At 42.6% G+C, this 16,992-nt stretch overlaps 1 protein-coding gene across 6 annotated transcripts in view; it reads left to right on the forward strand.

The window, feature by feature from the left end:
• The window catches only part of pcdh7b (protocadherin 7b), a 116,590-nt gene extending 100,076 nt beyond the window's left edge, over positions 1 to 16,514 (forward strand). For 2 of the 6 annotated variants that reach the window (XM_084924099.1, XM_084924100.1), the window contains exons 3-4: positions 10,749 to 10,767; positions 12,040 to 12,130. In XM_084924099.1, the coding sequence (XP_084780225.1) occupies positions 10,749 to 10,765 (17 nt within the window). In that variant the 3' untranslated portion in view covers positions 10,766 to 10,767; positions 12,040 to 12,130. Of the gene's footprint in view, positions 1 to 10,748; positions 10,768 to 12,039 lie in introns of all 6 variants that reach the window. The other 4 variants (XM_084924097.1, XM_084924095.1, XM_084924098.1 and 1 more) reach the window with 3 other exon arrangements.
• Positions 16,515 to 16,992: the final 478 nt, after the last annotated feature.

A 16,992-nucleotide genomic window follows, 5' to 3' on the forward strand; every position in this document is an offset into this window, starting at 1 on the left:
CCACTTATCTTTGCAACATTTGAAAGAGACGCTTTAGACTGTCAGTTGAACACCTGTTAAGTAAAAGCCCTTTAAATGGCTGGTTTAAGCAACATGAGCTATGCTATCAATAGTAGCTAAAAGGCTGTTTTTCCATGTCCTTAACTAAATGTCAGCTTACAGTTGCATCACATTTACATTTAACATTCATTCTATTCTCACTTACAACTGTTTCCTAATAAAAGTGGCAGAATTCAAACTTCAAAGTTTTCTGTAGTTACCTGAGCTTATGCTAGAGTTGCATTATATTAGAATGTATTTTTGAGATATTGCTAAGCTATTAGTGTAGCGTGTTAGCATGGTGGTTAGCACTAATGCTACACATCAAGAAGACTGGGTTCAAATGCAGTTTCAGAGGGTGGGACCTTTCTGTGTTCCCCCCGTATCTGTCTGAGTACTCCGGCTTCTTCCCACAGTCCAAAGACATGGAGTAAGGTTAATTGGTGATTCTAAATCTAAATTGCACACAGTGTAAATTTGAGTACCTCACGATCCTTGACTGGATAAGAGCCTTGGATTGGATAGTTTGGAGTGCAGGTCAACACCAGCACCTTTGGTGTGTTCTTGGTATTTGTGTATCACGTTGTCCTAGAGAGGCTGTGCTTGGTCTTCAACATTCACAAGGCTTTCTGCCAGAATGTTGAATTTTAATTATTTACCTTAGTGGTTTTAATGTAAGTGTATGCAATGTGGCTTTCCACAGAAAGAGCTGAGAGGCTAAACTGTATCTATCATGCAATATATGTGACCATTTACCCAGTTCAGCTGAAAAAACTGCCTTCGTCCTTCTGTAATGATAGCGTTTCTATCCCACATCCAACAACTTAGACAGTAGATGTTCACTAGTGGCTGCCCACCTGTCTGTACTTCATCTGCCTGCGAAATGATTGTCTTTCTTGCTATCTTTCTATCTCATGCACTCTCTTTATTTTGATAGGGGATCCATTTGGTTTAAATTGACTCATTTTGTCAGTGGGAATCGGAGCAGAGAATCTGAAGAGGGAGAAACAGCCAAGGCTGCTTTGATCCCTCTGACAGGCAGCGTGAAAAGTGCATTTCATAAAGGATGTTCGCCTGTGATGAGCCCGCCAGAGTGACAAATTGGGCCCCTGGTGCTTTAAATAATACACTATGTATGGCTCCAGCTGTGGCACTGTGTTCTATTTTGCTAAACTGGCCAGTTAAAAGGGGTGTGCTTTGCGAGTTGAAGGCAGGGCATCGGTAGTAATTTAAATCCAGAGCAAGTTTCACTTCCGGTCTGAGCCTTTTCTTGTTCACCAGTGTGACGCGTCCAAATGTTAACGTGTCACATGCATTCACGTCTAGATTTGGAGATGCAGGGACGGAAAGCAACTTTTAAGCGATGACTAAGAAGAACCTTGTTGTCTCCCTGTGGCACTTATTGCTGAAAAGACATGTGGTGATGAAAGTTTAAAACGTGGTGTGCCACTGTTACCGACACTCCCCTCAGCTGGTGACGCAAAAGCACCGGATAGAAATGCCTGGATTGACGCTTTGCTTCTTCCTCCTGAATAATTTGCTCCAACATGCAAAACCTCTAGGGAGAAGACACGGGTACTGCACACGCAGCTTTCAAGCTGTGCATTGCGGTAATATATGTTACATTTCAAATGAGAAAAAAAGTCACAAAGAAAAATATCACACAGACATATGCTGTGCTGACGACAGGTGTCACTGTGCCTCATTCATTTTAACCAGTGATGTCAAACTCATTTTACATCGTGGGCCACATACAGCCCACTTTGATCTAAAGTGGGCCAGAAACTCCCCATCTCTGTCCGTCTAAAGAAGTCTAGTTACACATGGAATCCTTGAGATATCTTAATATAAGAAAAAGTAGTGCAGATTCAGTGTTTTCTACAAGATAACAAAATGTGCTGTACTTAATGAAAGAAATCTGTCAGCTCGACCCCTAAATTGTAAGAAATAAACATGTAAAATTACAAAAAAAGTGTATCCATGTGTGCAATGCATAGTGTGCAGTGGTTACACAGTGTTATTTTATTTTTAAATGCATCACCTAATTACTTTGGTGTAGCATGAATGGGCAAGTGGGAGGTCTTTATCATTAAAGATAAGGTGTTAAAAACTTTAAGAATACAGTTAAAAGTCCAAAATTTCCAATAATGCTGTTCAATGGGGCCCGATTGCTGTCTTTATTGGACAAATTGTGGCCTCCGGGCCATGTTTGGCATCTCTGATCGAAACTCTTTGTTTGCCTCTTGTATCATACAGATATTCACGTGCAACAGTTACAGACTGTCAACCAACCCCACCATCTCTCCTCTTCTCTGGATGCACTCCATAATGGAGGAATCATCAGTGAAAATCTGGAGGTGGTTTGACCCACAGTTGAGTCTCGAGTCAAAAGATAGATTGCGAATAAGGCAGGTGACAGCACGGTGCCTCACTGCAGAAGCAAATCCAATATATTGCTCCAGAAGGGAACAAACTGTGGCCTATCTGCGAGATAGTCTATAATCCAGGACACCTTGGCGTTATCAGGCTGTATCGCTGTGAGCTTCAGCCCGAGCAAGAGTAGCTGGAGAGTGTTTAAGGCACTCAAGAAATCAAAGCTCTCCATTCCCACTGAGCTCTTCTGTTGAAATAAGTGACTTTTTGTCAGTGCACGGTACATCTGGATATGTTTTGTACATATAAGCAGTTTGCAGAAGTGGCTTATTAGGACCTTTTCACTAGATATCTGCCATAGTCTAGGATGAGGCCTTAATGCTGTCACTGAGGCTTTCGCTTTCATTCTTGAACACTCAAACACCGCGGGAGGTTTTGCACAGCAGAGGCACCCTGGTCAGACTCAAGGATACATTAAAGAGGTGCTGGAGAACCTATTTGCTGACTGGCACATCCTTTTAGCACTTTCATCAGGGGCTGCACTCTGCACAGCCATTTGTTGCAGTTTGTTTTTTAACCTTCCCAGTAGGTGTTCTGCCTGTTCTGCGGGGGAAATTCTCCAAAATCTGTCTGATCGCTTGTTTGGTTTCCCAGGTCATTAAAGTGTAAGACTATGTCTTGTAGCATTACTACATTCACATATCTTTAAAAATAAAAGTCAAACTAGAGGGAAAGGATAAGTAGCCAAAACAACATACAACGAGATCCCATAGGACACAGCAACAGGTGTCACAACCAATCACATCATTATCACATCATTTTCTAACCTTTATTATAAAGTAGATTTTGAATCTGCTATTAGTTCAACGTGCACAGTATTCACCGCCTGCTCAGAATTGCACTCGCTAATAGGCTCGGCTTTCCAAAAAAAGAAAAAAAGAAAGAAAGACAACTTTTAATCCTCCTTAAATCAGCAGAACCTGGTCAGCTCTGTTTCCCTTCAGAGTTTTTTAGGTAGAACACAGAAGTCCATCATGTTTTCAGGACCTGCTGAAACACCGAAAACAAATCCCTCTGGGAAACACAGGCCCCAGATAATTTGCCTTTCCTGCCCCGGAGTGGAGCTCACTTTGCCTGTTTATGAGCCTACATGGTGAAAAACTGAAAGCCTGTCCCTTTAGGTCAGCATAATTACACCCTCCACATTTCCACCACTAGCTTTCCATTAAGGTGGTGACTCACCATGCCCGGCTCACTCTGGCCTAGAATGTGCTAGCAGCTGAGAGCTAATTACCACACACAGGATGACAAGAATGGTAGATAGTAGGTGTTATTTGGCTGACTCACAAGCTAACTAGCTCGCCTGCTGCTGCTAACTACTTATTACAAGTGGAGCCTTTGTTTTAGACATTTCGTGCGGAGATTACTTATCTGGGCTTTTTTTTTTTTTCTTTCGGTCTTTTGTTATTTCAAATAGGGTCGTTTATTTTTTTAAATAAAAATGACGCAATGCATGAACACAATCTGAGATATGTGGGTCACACCGAATCTTTCTAGCAAACGGGATGAATAATTCTGATGCAGATTTGCTGCTGACGTGCACACGTCCTTGCCACGTGGTAAGATATTGTACTTTCTCTTAAAGAACGTGCGCTGAACATGAAATGTGTTCTTTTTAAACCGTATCAGATAACTGCTGATAACAGCAGCCTGCTTATAGTGTGTAGCTCTTTCTCCATGTGGACCTACAGTATGTCCATGAAATCCTATGACTTAGATGTTTTTTTTTAATAGTACAGTCACTAAAAAAAAGCACAAATCACAGAGTTTTCTTTTTTCTTCTTCTCTTTTTTTTATTTTAGGGAGGATTTAATTGAAATTGTATTTTGACAAATAACCATTTAATGGTGTAAAACAGGCTATTGTGTGAGTGTGTCTGGGAGTGTGCGATAAGAGTAACAGTGGAGGGGAAGCAATGACACTTCTTTTTCTAAAGACTGGAGAGAGAGAGAGAGAGAGAGAGAGATGGGGTGGCTGGGATGGAGTGTGTGTGTGTGAGAGAGAGAGAGGGGGGATAATTTATAGGAATAGTAAACAATAAAAAAAACTGAAGGAAAACACACATTTTTAACTGATTTAAACCCTGGCTAACACTCTCGCAGCTGCCTAGCGAGCTCTTGCCATCTTGTACACCGATGTGCGTTCTTGTGTCCGCCCTGTTAGGTGACGTAGCACGCTCGTCTTCTCATTTTAGGCATAACCCGAAACGCTTATGTGAAGTTTGCTACGGCGGGAAAGAAATCGCCAGCGCCTGTGTGAGCGCGCTGCCGTGTTGTTGTTTTATCGGTTGCTAGCATGTGCTGCATGTGTTCACCATAGCAGAGCGGCTAATTCTAATCCTCACACGGGGCTTCCAGAGTGTTCTGTGTGAGCTCAGAGTAGCATGCTGGGGGAAATGGTGGTAATACTTTATTATATATTGTAATTGGGTGTTTTTCAAGCGGAAACAAACTGCGTATAAGAATGTGTTGAGTCGCAGCTTGTAAAGGTGATTATAACTGCTACAATGCTAATATGAAGCCCGATGAGAAAATCGCCTTGTTGTAAGATTCTGGGTGTGCTGGGCGTAGCTTGGAAGCTTTTTTGAGTTGTTTCAGTAGACTTCAGTGTGTGTGTGTGTGTGTGTGTGTGTGTGCGTGTGTGTGTAAATGGCAGGAAGCCAGCATCATCAGTCTTATTAGGAGCGTGGATGAGTCACTCGCCTCCTCTCCACATCATCTTGCAGTCGCTCTCCTTATAGATAGTTGGGTCAGAAGTGCACAGGTGACACAGTTTGTTGTGTCTACATTTATGTATGTGGCTTTTACCTGAGAGAGAGAGCGAATATGCTCCCAGCCAAACATGACAACCACCTGCTGTACAAAAAGACTTCGCCTGCGCTCGTATGCGCACTTGCACACAAGTCTGCGTGCTCGCAAGATGAATGAGGGAGCATGACAGGCTGGGACGCTTTATTTATGGGGGTCTTTGGCTTTGAGTGCTGAGTGTTCAAATGGGCCGAGAGAGGCAGAGACCCAGGGAGGGAGGACATGTGCAGAGGGTAGGGGGAGAGCGCGAGGCTGCATTTGATAATTGGCTGAGAGATTGTCACCAGAATGAAATTATGCTAGTTAATCTCTCCTGAATTAATTACCTCAGGGGCAAGCCACAGTACATTCATTATTGCGGAAAGAGTATTGACCCTGCTGAAAAAGAAAAGCAGTCCATATCATACCCATAATGCCTACTTGCGGCGTTATTGTAGTGCTTGTAGTAGTGCAGGCTGCAAACATGAAATGGAAATGAAAGCGGTGATATCTTCTACCTGTCTATACGGTGACCCAGAAAAAGATCCTCCCATAAGTTCTCGATGGCTTTGTGTGTATATCTTTTCAAATGTTTACGACATTGTTAACCACAGAGGTTAGGTATCTCGGGAAATGAGGAAAAGGGAGGCCACAGCTCACTGCGAAACCTGATCAGAGCTTTATGCTCATGTCTGAGTGTTTTCTCTCCCCTCTTACTGTCAGGTTTTCCTCCAGCTTGTCTTGCACCTCTCAAGGCAAGGTTTTGGTGGAGGTGAGGCAGGGGGCAATCCAGAATATTCCTTTAGTTGCCCTTCCCGGGTAGTAAATACTTCAAGAGGCACAGGGAGGTGCAGAATATACCTGCTGCCATTCAACAGCTTTCCTCCGACCGGCCTACGAGCAGCACGGCTAAGGCAGAAAGATGTCGGTTATGAAGAAAAAGGGCACATGTGGGTCAAGTAGGCTCAGGAAGAGTGCCTGATTTGCATAAAAGTACTAATAACACTAATAGTCATTTGTAGAATGGTAATTACAGGATGGGAAATTTGTTATTTTATGGTCTTTCGATCCAAGCGGCCTCCCACTTGCAAGATTTTAACTGGGGGGTTAGATGCCACTGAGAGGGGCGAGAAAAAAAACCAAAAAGAAGTATCCGCTGTTGATGTTAATGCCGTCAATTAATGCCGCTGCCGCCGGCGGCGCACACCACGTCTCGGGTTCTCAAAGGTCATTACTCAACCAGGACTTCCCTTTTTGTTCTCGTTTTCCCCTGCGCCGCTGCTTATCTTCCATCCCTCCTTAATTGTCTGGCAAACATCTCAGCAAGAGAAAGACAAATATCGCTTTTTCCTGTGGATATTGTTCTGTCTGAACTCGCCGTCGCCGCGTTAATAATTTAGCACCTATTCCTTTTTCTCGCCGCTCCTCTCTCCCAGGAACATTTCCTCCCTCACCTTATTTTCTCCTTTTAGACCCTTCTCCCTCTTTCTTCTCTTTCTTTCTTTCTTTCTTTCCTTCTTTTTTTGCTCTCCATTTCCTCCCTTTTACCCCCCAACCTCCTTCTCTAACCCACCTTTGGTTGTCATATCTGCAGCTAGGGCTGTCTACCCATCTTTCTTTGATGCTGAGGACCTCTCAGCTTCAAGGCAGTGCCACAGGGGCCCTGCAAAAAAAAAAAAGTGAGACCGCCAAACACGGAGAGACTCGCTCTGTGCCATAATTAGTCGGCAAGTTTGCAGCTAATTAAACGGGACCCTATTAGAGGCGCGAACGAGTAGAAAGAGGGAAACAAGAAAGACAACTGCTGAGCAACAGTGGGGGGAACGCTAGCTCTCTTTGGTGTTGTTGTTTTTTTTTTATGCTTGATCCCTAACTCGGGCTCATTTGTTCCACTTTTTTTTGTCTCCTCGTACCCCTTCACACTTGTCCCCCCCTTTTTTTTTGCATTTTTCCTCACAGACACCAGAGCGTTTCCAAAAGCTGCTCCAACGACACCCAGCAACGTACGTCGTCACTGTGCGCCGTGATTGCAAAAATAGAAAAGTCGATACAGGGAGGGCCTTTCACCAGGGCTGCAGGGCAATCACATGTCCGTTTCTAGGCTAGACTCTGCTCTCACACACAGACACCTTCTTCAAGGCCCTGAAATCTTTCTCTTATCTCTCGTCTTAATCGAGAAATTGAAATCATGTGGACGGGTGTAAATGGCATTTGGGAGGTCACAGCCTTCTTTTTTTTGCCTTCTTAATAAAGGAGAGTGAGACAGAAGCACATTAGATTGAGTTAGAAGAGAGGTGAGTGGCGCCTCGCATCTGGCTGCACACAGGACCTCATTGTTTAGAGGAATAATCCGAAGCTTGAAACGGGCTAAATTAAGGCTTTGGATTGATGAGTTAATGTGCGCTTGCTAGAGCAGACATGGAGTGGCATACCAGGATCTATTTACACTAGACCACATATTCTGTTTTATTCTTCTGGCCTTTCTTTATCCTCCTGCGATCTCCCCCCTTTCCTGTCTTTGCTAATGTCCTCAATTCTTCCTCATCTCCCCCTTGTCTCCCCTACTCTCTTCTCCTCTGAACTGCTCTCTTTGGCAGTGTGTTTGGCCTGTGACGGCCCAGAGGCAGCCATGCTGTCTTCTCCAGTCAGTCTGCTGTTTTTCCTTCTCCCATGCCCCGACCCTGCTATACTCAGCACACACACAAACACACACTCTCTATCACTCTCCTTTATTCTCTTTCTGCCTGTCCTTCGCTCTCTACATCATCCCTGTCTGCGTCTTCTCCCTCATGCCCTTCGCCTCCTTTTTCCGCTCCGACCCCTATCTGCTATCCAGCCAAGTGCAATGTCTGTCAAAGACACAGAGTAGACACAAATACAAAGAGAAAAAGAAGAAAAAAATGCATGCAGGCGCATCATCTCTATTTTATTTCCTCATTTTTCCTCCATCCCTTGCTTTGGCTTTTTGGGTTGAATCTGCTGGCCAGAAATGAGAAAGCCTCAGAGAGTGTTGCAGAAAAAAAAGTGACCATCACATGAACTCGCTGACACGCTGTAGTGAAAACACGCAATACGCTACTCTGACACAAACAAAACAGAACAAATTTTAATCTGTAAAGTGTGTGCAAATGCCCGGACAGTCTGGCGCTCTGTTTTTTTTCTCTTTTTTTCTTTTTTTTTACTACCACTGCAACATCTTAGCAAGCGCTAAAGACACCGCGTCAAATCGCTACTGTACCCTAGCAGCGTAGGCTCTTTGAAATACCCAAAGTGTAAGCTAGTCAGCTGATAGGGGTGGCTGACTAAAGAAAAGCCGCAGCTCGACGATTGGTGCAGCCGCTGGCCCACTTTCAGCCTGCTTCTTTTTTCCTGCACAGCTGAAGGAAGTCTTCTTTTTATACCCCTTAAAAATGTGTGCGCAGCATGGGGCGCTGACATCTCAGAGCGTCGCTTGTATGGAGGCATCTCGGCACTTTTGTTCCTCTTCTGGCTCTTGTCAATCCCCGAGTCATTATCGCCACTCCTCCCTTCATCCTTCAGAAGCCTCCTTTTGAGCGAATGTAAGTCGTGGCCATTATTAGCAGACCAGCCTCCACTCGGCTGAAAGTTCTTGTCTTCCAGCCATGTAGAGAGTGGGCATCCACACTAGTTTTCTAGCTCTGGATCCGCATATAAAAAACAACAATAAAATAAAAGGTCTGAGCCCTAGGGATGTGACCCAGGATGGAGAGGCCTCCTTGTTTGGCTCTCAGTGTCGCAGTAGGCTTTTTTAACACGCCAGATCTGACCCACTTGCATTGTGTCGTATGGTGGTCAGCAAGCGTGGGTGCGGAGGACGTTTGCGAATATTGTAGCAAAAAGCCAGTGACTCTGCTGTGTGGGCTCAAGGGCTTTTCCTTTGAAGATAGTCTATACGACCTCATTTCTGAATTGGCTCTTGAAAGGGCCCCGTGTGTGTGTATGGAAAGCAGCACAGCGCGTCCTCTCCATTGAAACAAACTGGCAATAATTACACTATTTTATTTTTCAGCTTTCATTGTTCAGATTTACATCCTTAAGATTTCGAGTGAGTAGGATTCGAGCGGCCCAGCGTGGGCTCATAAGTGGGAAAATGAAGGAATAATGTTTCTTTCTCTTCTCGGTAAGATAAACAATCAACGTGATTTCATTTAGCACTGCCTCAGCCAGCAGGTGGAGGAACTACTCCAAAGCTAAAGGACAGATGGATTTAAATGGTTTCATATTGATGGTCCAACCTCTGGGGGAGGTCACGCTCGTGAAGGGAGAAAGAGAGAAGAAGAAGGGAAAAAAAGTACTTTTGCTTTGATATAGCAGCCCAATTCATTAGCTCAGTCGGAAATGTCTTCATTTTTAGCAAGCCTGCAGAGTCAATGGACCATAGCAAGAAAATCAGCCTCCTTTCAGCGTGCACAACACACTGAGCACCGGCTAACTACCTCAGCATCTCACTGCGCAGGGCGGCAGAGACAGTGCTGCCGAAGGTTGACTGCTTACCCACGAGAGCTGGAGGTAGCGAGTGGTCTTCCCTGCCCTGCTGTTTTTGTTTTTTTTTGTGGAGTAGTTTGCCTGAATGTGAGTGAGGTGAGAATCCAGTTGGATGAGCATTCAGGAGCAGGGCCACGAAACGGGCCCCGAGAGAGCTGCTGTGCATTGTGGGTAGCTTAATGGCTCAATCCTATGTGTAAATGAGCAAGACAATCAGTACTTGGTGTCCACTTATCTCCTTGATAGCTGTGAGGCAGGGAAAAGGAAGGAAGGAAGGGAGGAAGAAAACACGGTGCCGATCTGAAGCAAAGGTTATCATTTGCATCACACATCAGCCGCCATGTTAACTGTGATTGCGCTCGCATCTATTTCACTTATTTTCCACGCCATTCTTCTAATTTCTTTAGCTGTTTACAAGTCATTAGGCGCGAATACTTGTATTGTGAGCCCTCAGACGTGGAAAAATAACCCAAAGATTTGTTTTATTTGGTTATTTGAGTTTCTTATTGCCGAGCGGCGCTTACGCCCCTGAGGCTTTGTCTATATATTGACTAGCATTACACAGTTGACGCCGACATGAAAACAGACCGCAAACAGATTTTTAACAAAGATAAGCTTCCGAGAGCGTAGGAATGGCACTCTTGAAGTCCTATCAGATGCTTTGCTGTGAGGCAAATTTCATAGTGGAACAAGTGATTTGTTTGATGAGCCGAAAATCAAATCAGCAGGACTTTAGAAGACCCTCATTTCTGTGTTATCTGTCTCCCCTTTCTTTGCTGTCCTTGTCTCGGCTGCATTCTGTCCTCAGTCATGTGTCTGCTCTGCATAAAACTTTTTTGTGCCGCTGTCAGCGTGTCTTTTAGTTACAGTTTGAAGGCTGCTCAAGGTTTCTCTTGCAGTACATATAATATATATATATATATATATAAAATGCGTGACATAAAGGCATAACGATTGATTTCAAATTTTTTTTGTCTTTTACAGGAGAAAAAGAGCATTAAAAGTAAGCCATGGTCCAAACTCTTTTATTTTTCATTTCTGTTGTTGTTTTTCTTAAAGGTAAAGGCATGCTTGGCTTGGTTTGCACTCACCTTCGCTTTTGCTTGATTTTTGGGTTTCCATACTTTCCATCAGGTCATGAATAAAAAGACATTAACACAGCATCTCTATAGCACCGGCACTTGTGTTACCTTTGGCACTGTGTAGCGTCTAAGCATTCGGGCTCCTCCTTTTCTTCCTTCCTTACGGTTTTGGTCTATTTTATTTTGAACCAATTCATTAGCTCTGCTTTGCATTTGGGTTAATATATTTCACAGAGTCTGACAGTAGCTATTGACAGAAGGATATCTGTCCAACCTGTTGTCCTGATTTAGCACTGTAAGCACATAATTTGCTTTCTACAATAATGCAGTAGACGTGGTTAATCTGAGGCCAGCGCCCTGCTAGGCAATTTGTTAAGACTCCTATTACGGAATTTAAGAGGATATCAGAGTGCTTGAGCCACGCAAAGCTATTAAGCTACTTAGATCAGAGCATGATTGCCGTGTGCCAATCACCAAAATAAGAAAACAGGCTCTTGTCGGTGCTCTCTTCTCCCAAAAATCCTCAGCCGCACGATTATTAGAGACACACACAAGCACACTCCCACACAGAGCAGGCTTAATTTTGTATCTTTAAACACAGCAAAAGTGTAAACTGACCTCTTCTCTTCTATCTTCATCGCTGGTCCCCTCTCCTCCCTTCCCCTCTCCTCCCTTCCCCTCTCAGCAAGCACAAGCGCGTTTTGAAGCATGACATTATTTCAACTCTGATTCACGCCACAGTTTTTTTTTTTTTGTTTGGGGCTGTTGTCGTACCAGTGGAGTCTTCTCTGTTTTTTTGGTTTTACTTTTTTCTGTCATGTGGTATGGGTTCTGCATGAAAATGAGAACAACCTATCTCCGTAAAAGCCTTATTGGACTCACTAGGGATGAAAAATTGGAACTCAGATTAGCTGTGGAAGTGGGTGCCTGGCAACCATCGTGACCAGTTTCTATTGTTTTCTACCTTCTTCATTAACATTCAGATGCGTTGATGACCTCATTAGGGAAAAGTTACAGATTCACGCATCGAATGAAGGAATTCATGACAGCCCAATCATGTAACACATACCACAAACAAACACTTAGTGGTAGGAGAGTGTGTCATTACCATCGTTAGTTTTATCATTAAATAGCCCACTTTAGCAAAACAAGCAGCGTCACTTACTTTTGGTTTTCTCTTCTGCTTCTTCTAGACTCCCGGCCCTTGCCTGACGTAGCCATGACTGGCAAGTGCACCCGGGAATGTGACGAGTATGGCCACTCGGACTCCTGCTGGATGCCTGTGCGCACGTCGCCCGAGCGACGGCCATCCAAGTCAACCACCACCCCCCAACAACCAAAGCTTTCTACTTTCATGAGCGGCAACGGCAGCGGCAGCAGCAGCGCCGAGCAGCCCGGCAGCCAAGAGACCCTCGCCATGGCCGCCATGGCCAACGGAGACCCCACCGCTGCTCACATGATGGGTGACCGCAATCGCAACCTGCTCAACAAGAAGATGGCCTCCTCCTCCTCCTCCTATGAGGCCTTCGGCTCGCCTCCCTATGGCTCGCCAGGAGCCGGGGAGGAGGTGCTGGGCCACCCCACCGAGGAGATCCCCCTTGCACCTACTGGGGAGTACAAGCCCACAACATGTGGTACTCTGACGCGACGGGAGGTGTATCTGTGAGCTGGAAGAGCTCCTCATGTGTCACAACGTATGGCATTCAAACACAACAATAAGCATAGCTGCTTACCCACCACCATTACAGCTTTAGAAGCTTTTAGCCACACTTTCTCCAAAGACTTTTTTGTGACAGCTTCTTAATGAAAAATCCCTGTGGATATATAAACATAGTCACCGTTTTTTTAAAGTGCTAATTCTGGCCATTAACTGGACGAAAGGAGGAGGAGGAAGAACTGCTGAGGGCACTGATTCAACTCTCTCTGAGGTTGTTCTACTGGCGAGTCGGGCTCTTAGGACACAGTCTGCTGCCTGACAGTCAGTCTGTACAGTAATCAGCTCATTTTACATATACAGTGCATGCATGCATTAACCCCTGTTCTCATTAAGGGCCCCATTCCCTGAAGTTGACGCTATACAAAAGAGCCCACGTTGGTTTTTTTCTGTTTGTGTTTTTTCTAGAAACAAAGCTGTACATGTAGACTATTTTGACTTTACAGTGTGTCTGGATATGCCCTTTTTTAAAAAAAATTTCAAAGAACAGTGTCTGGACATGATGTTTTGTGGCTGAAGTAATATACTGGACAAATTCATGGTCTCATGGTGTAACACGGACCACGGATTCTGTAATCTTTACTGTTTGTGATAAACGTTGCAGACCAAAAGTCAACCGCTTTCGAATCTTATAAGGAGGGGAAAGACTAAGCTTTAAATACTCGTTCCTCTCCCGATGTGGGAATTCGTGGATGGAAATGGGAGCCAATGCAGTTTGCTGCAGTAACCCCCATGGTTTGACTACAACCCTACTGATAGACTGACAAACTTTCAATGACTGACTCTAAACTACCAGTGTGCACGCTCTCTACAGGAGTCACTCGTTGTACATAAACATCAGCTCATAGCAACAGCGCTAACCGCTCTCATTCCCTTTTGTCTCGCTACCTTTCCTCAGTCTCTCGTTCTTTGTCTTTGATTGGCGAGATTGAGACCCGAACCTTCCTAATAAATGCAAGATCTTACAGCCATCGTCTACAACCGCATTGGCTAGAGCAGCATGTGTGTCCACAATTGTACATTTCGGATCACCTTAGTGGGATGCTAGTATTTATACCAAGTTGTGATACTTACCCTGTTTTTCTCAAACACACACATGCAGACACACACATACAGAAAAGGCAGATTCATTTAACTGAGGCCGGTGGCACTGCTATACTGACTCACTGAAAATCCTGGGTAAGCACAGTGTGTGGCATGAGATTAAAATTGTCAAGGTTCAATGGAAACTGTATGTGTGTACGGGCCAGATATGCAGTATATAGTGTGTTTGTATAGGCCACTGTAGATGTACACCAATAATAGGCTGGGGGGAGGGGGGAAGCATACATATGGCCTAGTTGGTCCTAAAAACAGCTGCAAGTACAGCTTTTTCTAAAAACTGTTATTTTCTTTTTTGTTGTTGTTGTTGTTGTGTGATAGGACTGAGCAATAAATATCATAATGCACATGTGACCAACAAGCATCAACTTCTCTTTCTCTTCTTCTCAAGCCTTCAAGGTGACATTAACCCACAAGTGGCTGTCTAAGACCTGTTCTACCAGTAGTACATGCCGCTTCCCTTAGTACACGGCGAAGGCTCTTTGGGCATGAATGTAAGAATCAGCTCAATGGAGAACAATCAAAACGCAACTTCTGAATGAGCAGATTCCTGAAGGGTTTTGGATTACAGGCTGAACAATTTGGTGTCACAGTTAAAACCAAAAGCTTCGTAAGTAATACAAAGCATTCCCTTTTTTCTTTTTTTTTTTATAACACGCAGACACAAAACAGAGAGAACTTTGCTGTAAGTACACGAAGAACTATTCTTTTTTTAAAAATGAAGGTTTGAGTTTGAATGATAAGAATGTGATGTCTCAACAAAACATCCATTACACCCACAGAGCTGATGCTTTATGACCAGTTAAACAGACACATAACAATGTTGAGATGTTGTGCCTCCCTGTCTCCAGTGACTTTTTTTTTCTTTGCAGCTACAGAGGTGCAAAATCTCATGACTGTAATAAAGCAAAAGATGCAATGGAACCTTTTGTATGTTAGCAAAACCCCTTTGGTTTGACCGGAGATGCTTTTTCTTGCATTTCCGGTAATCTATAGTCTGTAAGTACTACTCGTTGTTTGAAAGAAAGTGCTCCTATACTTATCAACTGTATACATAAATACTTACTTTTTACTGCACGTTTAATGGGAACTTACTTCACTTACTGAGAAGGAAGAAGAAAAAAAAGTGTAAAACAAAATGTACAAAAAAAATGTTATCCCTGTAAACACAGAAATTCATCGTTTTTGCTTTTGTTATACCTAAAAACACGAGTTACGTAGGACAACTTAGTACATCAATTTGGACTATGCTGTTGATTTTTTTTACCCTCTCCATACATTTTTCATGCTTAATTTTCATTATTGTTTCACCTCGTGCTACAACAAAAACCCATATTTTTCACATGTTTTCTTTTTCATCAACTTTATACTTTAAGCTTTTGGTTGCTTTTTTAAAAAAAATACTCCTCTTTTATTTGATTTTTTTTAACTCACAGATATTGTTTCACAATAACAGTCAAAAGCCGTGAAAATGATCATCAGTAAACTATGTGTTTTTTCTTTACCTGGTGCCACTTTGTATATTTAGAGTGCTTCTGAAAAAAAAAAGAAAAAAAAGGGAAAAAAAAGAAACATACAAAAAAAAAAACTAGAGTGAATGCAAATATGCAATTGTGCCTTTTTATACCACTTGGTATGATTAAATGTTGGTTTGGAATGGTGCATAAACAATTACGTTGACATGCAACACAAAAATAGATGGGGTGGCATTTAAGGACTGAAATACATTTGCATATCTTAGATGAAATCCCATGATGTCAAAGGCTTGTTGAAGGACGACCAGTCAAATGTCAGTGAGCCTGTAAGTCTAATAGTCAAACGGCTATTGCTCTTTGGGTTCAATTACCTTGTTGAAATATCCATTCCTAGCTTAGTGCATTACCGAATGAGTGCGGGTACATTCAAAAGTTGCTTGTTGGTAGAAATAATAATGATATAATGGATTTTTTTGTCGTGTTCCACTCATGTACATGTGTGACATCCGAGGTCAAGTAACCTTCTTTGTGCATGAAACAAGCTCTAGGACTGATTTTAGAAGCTTAGCAGGATAGAGAGCAGGAAAAAGAAATTTAAAAAAAATGCTTGGAGACATTTGACTGCTCAGAGTTGAGGGAGCCTAGAGATAAAAATGCTAATGTGACGGTTTACTAGGAGTGGAAGTGTGGAGGGAAAAAGCTGCAAGGTAGAGTGGCTGACAGAACACACACCTCAGGATGTGCCATGCAACACAACACTCGTATAGATAGATTTACAGTGTATGCATATCAGCAGATGATGAAACCCTGTCCTACAACTAAGCACGGTACAGGGTTTGCTATGGTGTTGCAAGGTGATGCCTTGCATTTCGAGATCAGATAAAATGAAAACAAAGTCTCTGTAGAGCAAGTGTCTGAAAAAGAAGCAGAAATGAAAGCAGAAGCGCAGTCAACACCATATAATCTTTGAGTGGTGATAGACTGTTTTTATTTGGGGTAGTGGTACAAAAATCTGGACAATAGCAGGTGGGATTTATGTTGAAATTCTCTATGTTGCTACCTGAGGTATGTGTTCAGTCTGTGCTCTGTTCTATACATATAGCATTCACAATGTGTAATGAGATTTGTAATATTAACCATTACTATTTGTCCTGCGACTTGGATGTTGATATAGAAATCAAGGAACAAATTTATCATCGTTTAATATGAGTCACTATGCACGCAGCTTAGCTGAACATGGCAAAGTGTATTGAACGCAAGTCCACTTCTATTTATGAGATATTTTACATAATTTAATTTGCTTTTGTACAGGTTTGTGTAAATAAATTGCTTGTCATTTTTGTCTCTGCAGAAATTAAAATATAACATGGTAAAACAACACCTGTCTTTGAAGAGTTTTTAATTCCATTTTTTTAATGTGTATGTTTAAAAAAATTAAAAACTTTGATCATTTAATTGCTAATTCTACAATTACTATTTTTTGTCCAATGCTAGGTGAATTGTAACCTTGTAAAGGTAGCTATTGCTAATGTGTTAGCAAACTGTTGCACATACATACACAGTAACAGTGGCAGTGTCTAATAATTTGTCTATACTAAATATCTTACAGTTTTGTTTTGCTTTTCTAAACTTACATTTTTAGTTTTGACCATGAGGTAAGCAAATTACTTATCACAACTTATCTTTTTTTAAAACAAAATGTTTATTTATGTATTTATTGTGGCTGAAAAATGAAATTAGTCGACGCGACATCCAAAACATTAACATGACTAACTCCACAGAGCTCAAGTTTATTGCAGAATAAGGTAATGATTCTTTGTTAGTTTGACTCTGTTTGCAACACTTACATTACACAT

The sequence above is a fragment of the Perissodus microlepis genome, chromosome 3 (assembly GCF_051167445.1).
Source record: "Perissodus microlepis isolate ML-2025 ecotype Zambia chromosome 3, ASM5116744v1, whole genome shotgun sequence".
NCBI classification, from domain to species: Eukaryota; Metazoa; Chordata; class Actinopteri; order Cichliformes; family Cichlidae; genus Perissodus; species Perissodus microlepis.